Raw genomic sequence first — 13924 nt, 5'->3', positions numbered from 1 at the left:
TTTAAAATTTCCATGTTGTTTCAGCTTAAACGATAATTTGATATCACAGTATTATTTCCCTAACTTCTTTTCAGGTTAGGATGACTATTTATTAAAAAGTTTTCTGAAGTTCTACGTTCAATTAAGTTCAACAATATAAAAAGAATATTCATTCAAGGGTGCCACGCATCATGCATCCCACAACTTATTCGCACTTATTCTATGTAACAATGAACTCACCATTATAAAATTAAATGAGCAGTTTAACTGCTTCATTTTGAAAAGATTGATTAAATGATTGAAATGTTCATCGCAAGTATGATTATAATAATATCTTTTATAAATGATTATAACAATAATAAAGTTCAAGATATGGAAGGAAATTGCTGGAGGTGCTACTGGTTTTCCAACTGAACCAAATTTAGAAGTTAGCAAAGAATGAAAAGAATCAGTTCTTTGATGATATTTTAAAGCGATACATACATTCTTCAAAAATGACTAGCTTTTTCAACAATTTCAAGGATCAGATAACGTCATCTAATATTCTTATCAGCAGTAGTTAACGATGATAAGCAATATCACTTGGATTTATCATTGTTTATCGATTATTGCAAAAGATAATTGAAATTTTAACAACAATATCGAGTTGCTCCAATCAAACAGTTTGAGAAAGCCAATCCGCAATAACGATAGCAGCAATCAATTTTTGTTTCATATCAGAAAGATTGCGATCACAACAAACAGGTAGATTCATAAAAACAGAAGGATGAAACAGGAAATTATATCTAGCCAAATCAAATTTGTTCGGAAATTAATTCATGAAGATGAAATGTATCAGAGAGTATGAAATGACAATACCCACTGTTATAGTAATTATCCACCATTGCTAATCTTTCGTCGTTTTTTTCTTCGCCGAGGGCTACCGACTGATTTAATTTAACAAAGCGGTAATCTACGAAGGTAGTCGGGTATCTATCATTTCATTTTACATATTTCCTTTTTATTTTTCAATTCTACAAATGCACCTTTTTTCCGACATTTTACATCGAATTGATTAATTAATTGCCATACCAAATAGCAAATATCTCTCCTTTATACAAAAAAAGCTTTATTAAAATCTCAAAAAATAAGATTGAATATCACTAGCAGATTACTTCCCTTACCACATAAGCATCGAGATTTTCATATTTCTTTCTCTCACGGAAATGAATTACTTTTTAGCTTTTCCCTCCATTTATTGTACACTCCCTTCCAATTCCCATAAAAGTTCTTCGTAATTTATTTGTCAATATTGTCAGCTATTAATTATTAGCTGGGCAAAACACACACAAACAGTATGCGCATAAAACTTATCGATATTCTTTCCAATCAAATAAATTGGATCTCAGGGAATAAATAAAACATTGATGACATCCCAATTAGTGATCTCACATTTTGCTACCTTTCTTCCCCTTTATTAATAATAACTTACTGCCCAATTTTTGCTAACTTCAGAACTCTTTTGTTGTGTTATAAAAATTGTTCCTATATTTAAAAGAAGCGAAATATTAAATCATTTTTGCAGTTCAAAAATTGTTTTATTTCAGTTTTTATTACAATTTATTAGAACATTCAGGACGAAAAAAAAAAAAAATGAAGTTAAGAAATACACAAAAATCAAAATTTTCTGCTATCATTTCAGCAGCTCTTTTTTCTTTTACTTTTTTCAAAAAAGTGAAGAGAATAGCAAAAATCTTAACCTAATTTAAATTTGATTGAAGAGAATAATTCCTAGACGGTATGTGTATACTATCGTCAGCTGTGCTTTATATATCCGTCAAATTCGTATTTGGAGAAGATTTATCATTAATGGAAGGAGCTTTTGAATTTGACTGTTCTCGAATACCTGCCACGTACTGCTGTACAGCACGTGTCCGAACAGTCTGTGAGACGCGATGCTCTAATATCCATTGTGATTCAGATTTTTATAGACAAGGTTCGTTTTCTTATCTTAATTAGCAATTTTTTTTATATGCGTGCAAGTGTAGTTTTGTAGTTTTAATAATTGCAAACTTTTTATTTACTAACAGCGCATAGCAAGAAGCATTATGCAATTGTATCCAAGTCATTTCATAATTAGATTGGTAATAAATAACATCATAATTTGGAGAGAAAAATTTAATTTGTTTTTGAAAGCAAAAATAATTTTTTTTTTCAGTTAAAAATTGAGCAATGTAAGATATCAGTTGACGCTATAAATAGTTTATGACTAAGTGACATTAAAATATTACAAATAAACTTGTTAAATCAGTGCAAACCAAAGCACAGCGATAACTTAAAACAGTAAATTATGAGTATAAACTGTTTAAAATTTAATTTGATAAATCTATTTTTAAACTGACATGAAAATTTCATTTCATTACTTGCGAATGTCACCGTTTACTCATCTATCAAAACATCTATCACAGTTAATGAATCTATGAAGCATTCTATTAGAGGTTAGTTTCAAATTTGCGAAATAAATTTAATTCTATGATTAATCTAGCAATTTTGTCTCGCAAAAAAAGAAATATTCAGATAAGAAAATGAAACAGCTGATAGTTAGACCAGAAACGATTTACAAAAATGGTTTAAACGACGGTGACACAGCAAACTTGCGTAGTGACAGTGAAATGGTACTTCCTTTAAAATATTTTGTAGCTAAAAATATATTTAAGTATTAAAGTTAATATTTTTTGGTCATTAATGTAGCTCCCACTTTTCATTTTGATTTTCGAAGACTTAATAATTAAGAGTTGCATCATCCATGCGAGTCACATTTGTCATCTTAAATACTATAATGCATGTCATGTGAACAGCTATACCATATCATCGTCCATTCTTCATGTTTTCATCCTTTTCTACCTTATCATTTATCTCAACACAGTGACTAGTAAGTTTTTTCATCATTTTAATTTGTCATTGGAAAAGAATAACTGCGAACCTGTAAATCAAATTTGACATACAAATTAACAACATTGGTAGGTACTATCGATGTATTTCTGTTTAATAGAATATCACAGTAATAACTTATCTACCTGAATAACAATGATTATGATAATACTTATAATGTTATAGAAATTGATTCAAATAATGTGCAAATTTAAGCTCAACATCTAGAAGCATAGAAATATATGACGCCGTATTATAACATAAAAACGTATAATTTTGAGAAACTTCAGGAACGGTCAAGCCAAAAATCGCTGTCTCGAAATGTACTCAAAAAACGATACTTACCTGTTCCAACAAACAGTAACGAGAATGAATCACTGATAGGCATGTCAAGTAGTGAGGATGATAAAGCAACAGAAGATGTAGTACCGTTTGTCACAGCAGCAATATCATCGTCTAATTCTGACTTAGATTCCTCTAATACGTTAGATCCTCAATCACTGTTAACTGCAGGTAACAGATTATAATTATTTTCCTCTTAAAAATTTGAATATATAATTAAAGATTTTGTTCAACATAAGTGCTCTCAATATTTTGAATACTGTGTAAAATATTGCGTATGCTTACGTTATGAATGATCAAATGATTTCTTGCATTTATTTACCGTTGTTTTCCCCCTTTCTATTACCTCGATTGAAATAATTAATAAACTACTTACAATTGTTTAGATATTCAAATATTAATCATTAAATAAATACTCCTATTTAGACTAATAAATTTGTTTAGTTCAGGAAGGCTTACAAAGACAACATTGGGGAATACGTTCGTTTGAAATAATATATCATGTAACTCCATCATTAAATTGGCTACACAATCGTAATTTCATGGGCTCTAATAGCAGCTTGGCGAAGTTGAATAAGGGTATGAGATTCTAGCAAACCACAACTTCACTTAATGAAAATATTAAGTTTAATTAACTTCACAAAAAAGTACTGATATATTCTTAGTAACTAATTACTAATGACTAATGATAAGTTACAATAATTGGAGCTCTAAAGACATAAAAATTTAAATGATTTTTTCAAAGTGAAACATTTACAGCAGAATGTGGCACAGCACCACATTTTTCACCATGTATGTCAATTTCACAAGCAAATATTCAATTTGAACAATGTTGTCGAAACAAAATGCTTCCAACGAGTTGTCAACATTCCTGCAAATATAATGTGAAAGAAAGTGAGGTAGAACATTTCGACTTTACTAGTAACAGATACCGTAGTAATTCGCGGTTGCTGTTATGCCTCAAGTCTCATAAAACATTGTGAATTTTAAAATTTAAGATAAATAAGATTATCGGTGCAGGCTTTTGCGCAATTTTACATATCATACCAATTGCTCAGTGTGCTTCAAATGGACGCGACAACAGTGAATGCTGCAAATACAAACAAGTAGCAACCAAAAGGTTATATATAAATCATTTAATAAATGATTTAAATTAATAGGATCCGTTCATGTTGATTTGCATGAGAAATTATTTATATGAGAAGTATGAACTCCTTAAACGATGTAGTATGAAACTTAAGAAAGAGCAGATGACTTATTTCTAGAAATACTGATACGAATAAGTTATGACAAAGCCATGACAGTAACACTTATTGTAGCATTAGTTTGTAAATAAAGTCGTGCAGTTATAATCAGGTGAATGACAAAATCATGATTTGCAGCGCGCCGCAATGCGAAATATTTTGCCGTTCCGGACAAGAAATAGCAAGAGTTGGTTTGGAACACTTGGTTTGCCGAAAAGCAATGAATGAAATCATTGCTTGCCACTTATCCGGTTTAAGAAATTAGTACTGCTCGAACTTAAATTGTGCTTAAGCACAACTTTGACTAAAAAAAAAATATTGTAAAACCGGAACAACGAGTGCCAGTTAAAAAACATCGGCAAATTTATTACCAAATAAATTCAATAGATACTTTTATCAATGATGTGCCGCTTTTAGTCTCGGTCTCCTTCAGAAATTGGGGCTTAACCGCCATAATACGCCCTTGCATACCACAATATGATTTTAGCTGTAAGACTTTTCTTAACATTCCAACATAAATCAGATAGGACAGTCTATCTGCAAATATCAAAATATCAGTCCCATATAACAAAAAAAAAAAAATACTTCCCAAACATGAAACTACCAGCCCCAACATGGTTATATGGTTTTGTCAGTTATTTGATTATCGACAACTAATGCAAAGTTTAATTCAGAGCTCACCTTTTCCAGTTCATATATTGCCTTTGGGAAACGATAATTGATTAACCACTTACCATCGTTCGCTTTTCGAATTGTTGACGGTTCACAAAAGGAAATACACATTATGATAACTTTACTAATTTGATCTCAAAAAAAATATTCTTAAAATTTTACTGCTGTTGGACTTAGTTGTGAGGACTGCATGTAATTATATTTTATTGCAAAAATTTTCAACTCTTCAATGACCAATTCTAAAATAAAAGTGACTCGTATCATTAACAAAAAACAAAGAAATTGATAGCTAAATATGAAATATAAAAAACTCATTTTAGTTACTTCTAAACTGATTTTTTTATATTTGTTTTCATTTTTTGATATTGATACTCTTAACCGAATACTGCGTATGTGATTGGAACGGAAGGAATAAGTATACACAACAAAAGAGTTAATTTTATTATTCTTTTACATATATACATATCATACAAGAGTGAGGTAAGACGATATTTCTAATTCTCACCTGAAATGGTCATCGAAGCTTATGCAAACGAAGAGTATGTCGCGTCCAACTATATAACCCAAATGGAAGTTTTCTCTGAAAAACTCTATCCCAATTTGATAAAAAGACAAAACAAATCGCTACTGAAACATGGAACTAAATAAGGTGCTGAGATAAACCAGTTATTAGGGGTCAAATTTTCACCGTAAAATACAATCGTTCATGCTAAAAACTTATCTAGAAACCATCATTCTATGTCATTCCATCATTCTATGAAATTTTTTAATGTGAAAGTTTTAATATGAAAATTCACCATGTTTAATTTATAGAATCGCTTAGAATAATATAAAATTGATATCAGCAATTCAAAATGCCTTCCAAAATTCCCAGACCTTTTTAAACTAAAAAAACAATGTAGACTGATTCAAAATTTTTCCACGAAAATTAAATAATAGGAAATTAATTTCGATTAGTTTCATTCAAAATCTCTAATATTCTCAGAAACAGATTAATAATTTCTAAATACAACGATACGCATGCTTCGATATAATCTTCAGGTGAAGTGTGATGCATGATACGATCAATATCGAATACCAAATATATGGAAAATAAAACAGCACCAAATGCAGCCAATAAAAAATCAAATAATACTGACGGTATAAGTAGCTGTAAAAAAAGGAAAAAATGCTATTTCGTTGTTTAAATATTACAACTACTTCTGAAAGTAATTGGATAATAGCTTTTTGAAATATCTATTTGTTTCCAAATAAAAAATCACCTCATTATAACGAAGTAATAGATTAAACTGATAATGCTACAATATGCATGCATGTAATATCAACAAATTGTACTCAAATAAAATTCAGCTGAAATTAAAAATCACTTTATTGCTTATTGCACTAAGATTTAGATGGAAATAGTTTCTAACAGTTTCTACTAAAAAGAAATGCTTACATGCACAAAGATAGCAGCCAGGAAAATCATGGAAATACTGAATAACGCAGCCCAATGGCTTTGGAAATCGCGTTTTGATTGAAGTGTATAAAAGAAAAGGCCAATAACAGTCAATGCTGTTAGACCAACTGCCTCAATTACGATCTTTACGTCAAAGAAAGAAACTGAAGTTTACCGTAATACAAAAACTCCATAAATGTATATTTTCATGCATTTTTCGATGTTCTGAAGACCTGAAATTTATACCAACTACTTTAAAAACATTGGCACTTCTTATACTAACAGATATGATAATGCATGCCACTAGAGGTATCAGCTACTTCATGCTGGAACTTAGTATAATTTAAGTCTCATCTAAAACTTAATACTGTACAGAAGCGTAATTGCTGCACAATGTTAAATTTGAAAGCAATTCCAAGTTTGCCTAAATATTCACGACGAGGACAGAGTTTAGCAGAATACCCAATTTTAAAAATTGAGCTCGCATAAACTAAAGCTTTGGTGCCATCTCTTTTTCAAATAATATTCCATTTAAATAAAGATGACATACATTCATTATCACTGATTTAATCCCTTTCTAGCTGGTCATCAGAACAGAAAAATTACAAACACAATGGTCAACAATGAATCTTCTTGGCTGACTGCACAAAATATTGCTTTAAGACCTTACCAATAGCACCTACAGTAATGGATTGCATGATAGTCCAAAACACCAATAATATGTAATTGAGAGGTACTGAACGGGCGTGAATAAACATTGCGAAAAGTAAAATGAATGAGCCGATGAGTGAAACAAATACAATCCACAACCTAAAACACGCTGGGTTTTCTTTTACGCAGGGATTTTTTTTTTTTTTCTTTTATTCTGAAATGAAATCAAGAACTATACTGAACATATACATGCACCATCCTTCTGAAACCGACTAATCCTTTTTTTGAACTAATTTTAATATTTTCAGTTTGATATGGTATCTTTTTCATATCCTGATTATTGCGGCACTTTTTCCCAGTTTCCAAAGGAACGAATTTAGCCATTTTATTAGCTAATTCTTTTTTTAGACCAAATTCTAAATTCCTTTTTTTAGCAACCGTTATAATAACAACTCAGAACTGATTAGTCAGAAAAGTAAACGAGACAGATAAACAACTACAGGTCTAAATAGCATTGAAGCAACAAATGCATTGATCATATTAATCTCTTCTAAAGTTTCACTGCCAACCAGTTCTTGAAAATATTTGAACTATAAGTGCTTGAAAAAAAAAAAAAAAAATATTTGAACGAAATGAGTCAAACAAACGACTAACATTGCTGAACTTAACGTGAAAAAATTGAGGAGAAACAATGAGTTCCTACCAATATAGACATGTCATAAATTAATTCAAAAAAAAGAGAACTCACTGTTGTTGCAGAAAAAGACGAATTTCCAACGTTACATACAATGCCATAAAAATACAGCTGTAATGAGTAGCTGCAAAGATAGTATACCAAATACTTCTCGTAGAAATCCTGGAAGTTATCTAAATTACGAGAAAGTCTGAATAAAACAGCATAAGATTCTTTAACTCGTCCTTCATATATCAAGAAAAATTGTACACAGTATATGTAAACAAAACAGTAACAATTACAGTTATGATGACAAATAGAAAAAACTGATAGCATTTTTTACTACTTAACTTAGGATTTCTGTTATCTACAACTAAACCGGTGATAAATCATTCGAAATATTCTAGTGATGAGACAGGGAATAAAACATAACAAGCAAGATGATACCTAATCTAATAGCGACACTGGCAAATACAACAGGTGTAAAATTTGCAGTCGCCTTGGCGAAATTAAAATCAAAAAACCAATGACGTTGCAATGAACGATCCTGCAATGTCCATTCCACATCCACTGCTTCCTTATAACTGGGCGGTGAACCAAGTTCGATATTTTTCTCCAGCAGTAATGGTACTGTTGCTGACATAATTCCGTTAGATAACTGAAATCTCACGAGAATTACTCCCTCCTTCAAAGTATTCATTTCAAATTCTCCCTCTCATATTACTCTTATTTTCCAGTCCTCATCACTTGACACCTTCGTTGTCACCCACAACCCATAGAAAACTCACCGCACATAAACCAACAGTCCACCCTCCTTACCAACCACCAAATCTCTTCCCGCACCTGTAACCATTCTCCAGGCGCAGACGGTCGTTCCAGAAATCGTTACTTTATATTACAGCTCGATTCTATCAGCTTATGTTACTATTCCTTTAAAACCAAAAGCCAGGATAATTGATATTAGGGTTAATCGGAAGATAACTTATCGAATCTTACGTGGTCCATTGCTCATTCTGCTTCATTTTTTCGTCTATTCCATCTTATAGTACATACTATTTTCGGAAATTCTAGCAACTAAAACTTAATATTTCAATTTTATTTTGCCTGCAAGGAAAGAAGAACGATTTATTGAAGTGACGAGCAATAGAGAACTATGGCAAATAACAACACAAATAGAATTAACAAAATCACAAAATGAATTAAAATTTTTATTCATATAAGCTCTTTCTTCTTGTAGATGCTTAGTTCATAATAAGATCAGATCTCACTTTTCTTTTCAAATTAAATTATGAATTAAATAAATGCAGAGTGAAAGAGCATAACTTTCAGTGAATGATTCCTTTTTGCAGTGTCAAGGAAAAAAATTTAATTTATAATGAGCAAAACGAAAATTTTAGGTTTCAGTTATCAAAAAAGCAAATTGCTTTTACAAATTGTTTTCCATTTATCTTCATTTAAGCATCCAATTCCTGATTGCCATCTCTTTTCCATCCATTTTTGTAATTTCTAAACTTCTACTAACAACATTTCGTCGCCCGCATCTTACTGAACGTAATCCATCGGAATTTTCACGCCGAACAATATCACAATCAATTTTCATTGATTTTTTAAAAATCTTTAACCTTTTTATCATTGTATAGAAATTGTGAGGATGAATTTCTTTCTTTCATTCTGCAATTATTTCAGTATTCATTCACTTTAAAAAATGCTTTTATTCAACTAATTCCTATTCTTTTGAAAGATTGATTACTCATTTCGTAAAGATAGATCTGCTAGATTATTCAAATTTATTTAATTTGATTTTCTCCAGAGGGTGACATACGAATGTCCATCAGATTGTCAAGAGAAAAGAAAATCCTGTATTTTTGGACTCTAATTTCAGCTCGTTTTCAAGTCCTTGAATAATTTTCGCAAAATTACCAGAATTTAGTTGTAGTCTTATAATAAATATCCTGCAGATTCTTCATTGCTCTCATCTAAAGTAAGAATCTGTTTCGATTCATTGTCAATCGCTTGCTGAATATGATGCCTATAATTGCATTCAAAAGTTGTTAACACTTAAAATATTTCTTTTCCCTCAGTATCCTATTGAATTTCCCGAAAACATCCATTTAACACTAAGTTTCAAGTCGCTGTACTAAACCCGCAAATTTTGCGCTCAATTCATGAAATTTAAATAAAATAACCTCATCAGAGATGCAGACGACGCTTCATCACTCTTATCTTGTAATTCCGGTACGTTAAGCAAACTATAAGCAACTAATTAATTTCGTAACTGAAAAAAAAAATTCAAAACTATCCCAATTTGTTAAAGATGATATTTTGCCTAATTTTAAAACATAATCAAAATATTTCATATTAATCAACTGGCCCTAAAATTGGATTGCGTTTGAGCTGGAGACTCATACTCAGCCGTTTATAAATATGAAAATAAAGAATAAAATGGGGTGATTGTTTCCAATTTTTCAAATTTGCAAAAATGCACGAAGAATTTTAATTGTTTTTGAAAATGAGGCAAAATCTCCTTGAAAGCAGAACTGTTAATTTTTCATGGCATATTCATTATTTCAACTATTGCTTTTTCAACTTTGATTAGATTTACTTTAATCAAATTAAAACGCGTGAAAGCAAACCCTTCTTCCAACTTATTGACCCAAACCAACGAGGTTAGACCAATAATCGCTGATAGTTCCTGTTTATGTGATATTCCCGCACCAACTCTGTAAATTTTCTGATTGAATTTTTTAAATGACTCAAGCAGTTTTAAAAATATGAGAGAAAATTGAAATTTATATCGAAGTAACTTTGTCATATGTCTAGTAGGACCGAATTTCACAATATTGTCTTCATTATTAAATTTCGAATTGAATCGTTCTACACTTTTTAGCAAGCCAATTTCATTTGTTCTACAGAAAAAGAGTATCACGTTTGTTAAATCTCGTAGAAAATATGACTAATAAATGGAATTAAACTTCTGCAGATTATGCGGTGCATGCCCTGCATTTTTTCTTTTCAGCCTTGACGTTATTTTATGCTTGGCTTTTGGTACTTAGTTGATCTATGTGACATATGCTGCTAACGAATAATATATGTGTTTATGAATAGTTAACAATTCGATTTTATTAAAATTGCCAAATGACAATCTTTTAAATGTGTTTTCCTCCACGCCTTTATCTGTTATCATTTCTTTTCCTTGTTCTAAGATTGTTTCTATTGGATTTGCTGATAACTTGATAGAAGCTTCTTTTACAAGTTCTATTGCTACGATGAAGAAAAAAAATAGAAAAACTTTGAAAATTCTTGAGCTTAACTTAAAATACTATCTGGAGAAAAAAAAAAAAAAAAAAAAAACTAGATAAGAGTAAATTAATGAAAGTATAAAGTTGAGTTGATAAGTGAAACAATCAATATGATAACGTATACTTAGGTTTGTCTTAAAAATTTGTTGGATTCATTGTGCATGAACGATTAGCTGCGAATGATACAGTCAATTAATCATCTTCTATATGCAAGATTTGCATAGATGATTAATAATAGATAGATCGTCACGTGAGAGGTGAGATATCGGATAATCAAATAGGAAGTATTATTGCTACAATATGAAATAGTATAAATCATAGCTAAATAAATCAGTGTGTCAATTAAACTGATTTTCTGGTTAACTTTTCTTGCAATTTCTTATGCGAAGCTGTGAAATTAATCCAGTAAAGAAATGGATGAATGAAATAAAAAGAACAGTTCTGAAAGCATTAATAAGTTCACTTTCTGATAGAAGATGATAGATTTCTGGGTAAATTCGAGCCAACAATCAAATGATTCGACTGAAATATCCTTTGGTCATTTACTTCAGCCATCCAGGCTCGTCGGCAACGAAAATAACAGTATATGTTGTAATTGAATAGTATTGTGTAACTAATTACAAAAATCCTAAAAAAATTTTCTACTGTAGTTTTTACTTCCAATTTAATAATTTCGAATTTATTGAACAAATGGATAGAAATTTTAAAAGGGAGAATTGATACGTTTATTTATTAAGAAAAATAATTTGCTGCGATACTGACTTTAATTTGCACAGTAATATTTGGTCTGATTACCATCCAATTTCTCAAACTCAAGAAAACTTGCTAAAAAAAAAAAATTGAGAGAAGAAATAATTACACTATGTTCACACAAATTACTATAAGGCATCGTTCGGTAGGATTTTCACGAATTAATTTCTGGATAGTAGCTAGTTGCTTTTTAATCTCTTTCTCGCTTCGTGGCATCACAATTCGGATTGTTTTTCCGAATAATTTCCATGTGTATGAGTGCTGAAATTAGGGTAAGTCTTTGGAATTTAACTTTCTTTTTGCATTATAATTCATTAAATTAATGCAATTTTTCTAGGCGAACTCAATTTGGCAAAGTTAATGCTTCAAATTTGCTTTGGACAGTGGTGGTGGCTTACTATTATGAGAGAAAAAAATTTAAGTTTGAACTTTTTTTCGAAAGGAAACACCTTGCCATCAAAAAATCCTGCGGTTGCCCAAAAAGTTTTGTTGTATACTTCTTCGACTAATCGTTTTACTTTTATCCATATTTGATTAATTATTCCTTTTGAAGACGATTGTTTCGGCTTATTCTTATCTGTGCTGAAATTTAATTTAAGCAAGCACTTTTTAAGTCTGATAAATTGTTAAAATGATCTAACTAGCTTAGCTTAGCTTCAAAATTAAAATAGTAATGAAATTATTTCATCGTGATGGGAAAAAAATTTATAAAAGTATCAAAGTCAATAAAATTTCAAAAATTTACTCACTAAAATCACAAATACTGATGTTCTATTTATAAAAAATATTTTATGTATACATTCTAAATATAATTTAAATAATATTTTATGAAATGAGTCAAATTGCTCATTGATGAGAGATTTAAAAGAAAAAAAGAAAACACAACCTATTAAAGTCCTCTTTTTTGGTTTGCAAAGCCTTTTTTGATGATACAGTGATTATTTCAGCCGCAATGGCTAAGATTATTGTCAAAAGCCATAAGTTCATTCTTTGGACCGAATATTCATCGAGTTGAAATGTTGAGATTTTGTTAATTAATTGTTTTATCCTTATATAAGCAATATATCTTTGGCCCCACCATTTAGCAATTGCTTTCTCTAAAATTAATAATGTGCAATGATGCAATAATTTAATCAGATTTATTTTGAAAATTGTATTCAACTAATCAACCGAAAGCGATAAAATTGTAGAAGTTGCGAATAATTTAACCTCAATCCTAAACGTTACAATCCAAAAAAAAAAAAAAAAAATAAATAACAGAATGTGCAGAATTGATTAGCAAGCGATTAGTTGAGGATCAATGAGATCTTATTGTTCAGTCATTCTGTATATGTAGTTTGCATCGATCAAAGTTAATTTTCTTACCGCCAAAATATATATTACCTCGTGGAGAATCCGTGATGATTCACAACAAGTAAGCGATATTTCTTGAAAGCTTCCAAGCAAATAAAAGTGAAATAATCAAAATACAATAAAAAAAAAAGATTCATAAAGTTCGACTTGTTGCAAATGGAATTTCATTTCTCATTGCAAGTTAAAATTTATTTCTTCATTTTCAACAAAATATTGTCGATGAAAACTTTGACGCCAAGCATCAGTCTTACTTTTTAATAAATATATTGCTGGAATCAGCTGACAGAAATTTGATAGGAAAAAAATGTCAGAAAGAAATACAAAAATAATGTCAGAAATTATACAAAAAATAATTATACAAAAATAATGTCAGAAAGAAAGAACGGAAAATCTCACTACTGCTGTTCATAATTAAATATTTTACATGTAAAAGGAACTGTTAATCATTAATCATTTTCTTGTGCAAAAATCATATTTCAATTTAAAAGTGAAGTTTTTTTGCGAAGAATTAAGTTTGAAGGAAAAAAAAATCTGAAATAATACGAAAAGTCTCATTAAGCAAAGTATCTATAAATTTGGAGCATTTAATTGCATTGAAAATCTTGCCAGATTT

At 30.1% G+C, this 13924-nt stretch overlaps 5 protein-coding genes across 5 annotated transcripts; 1 reads left to right on the top strand and 4 right to left on the bottom strand.

Annotated features, from left to right (window-relative positions):
* Positions 1-1758: 1758 nt before the first annotated feature.
* Positions 1759-4740, top strand: Bm6916 (Uncharacterized protein; the record flags this gene model as incomplete). The annotated part of the gene is made up of 7 exons (XM_001897833.1): positions 1759-1954; positions 2536-2633; positions 3180-3402; positions 3676-3810; positions 3991-4130; positions 4230-4351; positions 4614-4740. The coding sequence occupies 7 exons, from the start codon at positions 1759-1761 to the stop codon at positions 4738-4740; spliced, it is 1041 nt and encodes a 346-aa protein (XP_001897868.1).
* Positions 4741-4842: 102 nt separating this feature from the next.
* Bm18024 (Uncharacterized protein) lies at positions 4843-5258 on the bottom strand (the record flags this gene model as incomplete). Its single annotated transcript, XM_043075106.1, has 2 exons — positions 4843-4962; positions 5157-5258. The coding sequence occupies 2 exons, from the start codon at positions 5256-5258 to the stop codon at positions 4843-4845; spliced, it is 222 nt and encodes a 73-aa protein (XP_042931040.1).
* Positions 5259-6090: 832 nt separating this feature from the next.
* On the bottom strand, positions 6091-8552 carry Bma-tmbi-4 (Uncharacterized protein; the record flags this gene model as incomplete). The annotated part of the gene is made up of 5 exons (XM_043075105.1): positions 6091-6297; positions 6586-6749; positions 7269-7395; positions 7985-8103; positions 8357-8552. 5 exons carry the CDS (start codon positions 8550-8552, stop codon positions 6091-6093), a joined length of 813 nt encoding a protein of 270 aa, XP_042931039.1.
* Positions 8553-9847: 1295 nt separating this feature from the next.
* Bm18105 (Uncharacterized protein) lies at positions 9848-11763 on the bottom strand (the record flags this gene model as incomplete). Its single annotated transcript, XM_043075104.1, has 4 exons — positions 9848-9938; positions 10096-10158; positions 10543-10629; positions 11672-11763. 4 exons carry the CDS (start codon positions 11761-11763, stop codon positions 9848-9850), a joined length of 333 nt encoding a protein of 110 aa, XP_042931038.1.
* A 300-nt stretch (positions 11764-12063) lies between these two features.
* Bm384 (Uncharacterized protein) lies at positions 12064-12945 on the bottom strand (the record flags this gene model as incomplete). The annotated part of the gene is made up of 3 exons (XM_043075103.1): positions 12064-12219; positions 12408-12540; positions 12845-12945. 3 exons carry the CDS (start codon positions 12943-12945, stop codon positions 12064-12066), a joined length of 390 nt encoding a protein of 129 aa, XP_042931037.1.
* Positions 12946-13924: the final 979 nt, after the last annotated feature.

The sequence above is a fragment of the Brugia malayi genome, assembly GCF_000002995.4.
Source record: "Brugia malayi strain FR3 genome assembly, contig: Bm_v4_ChrX_scaffold_001, whole genome shotgun sequence".
Classification (NCBI taxonomy): Eukaryota; Metazoa; Nematoda; class Chromadorea; order Rhabditida; family Onchocercidae; genus Brugia; species Brugia malayi.
This window is presented reverse-complemented; position numbering and strand designations above follow the sequence as displayed.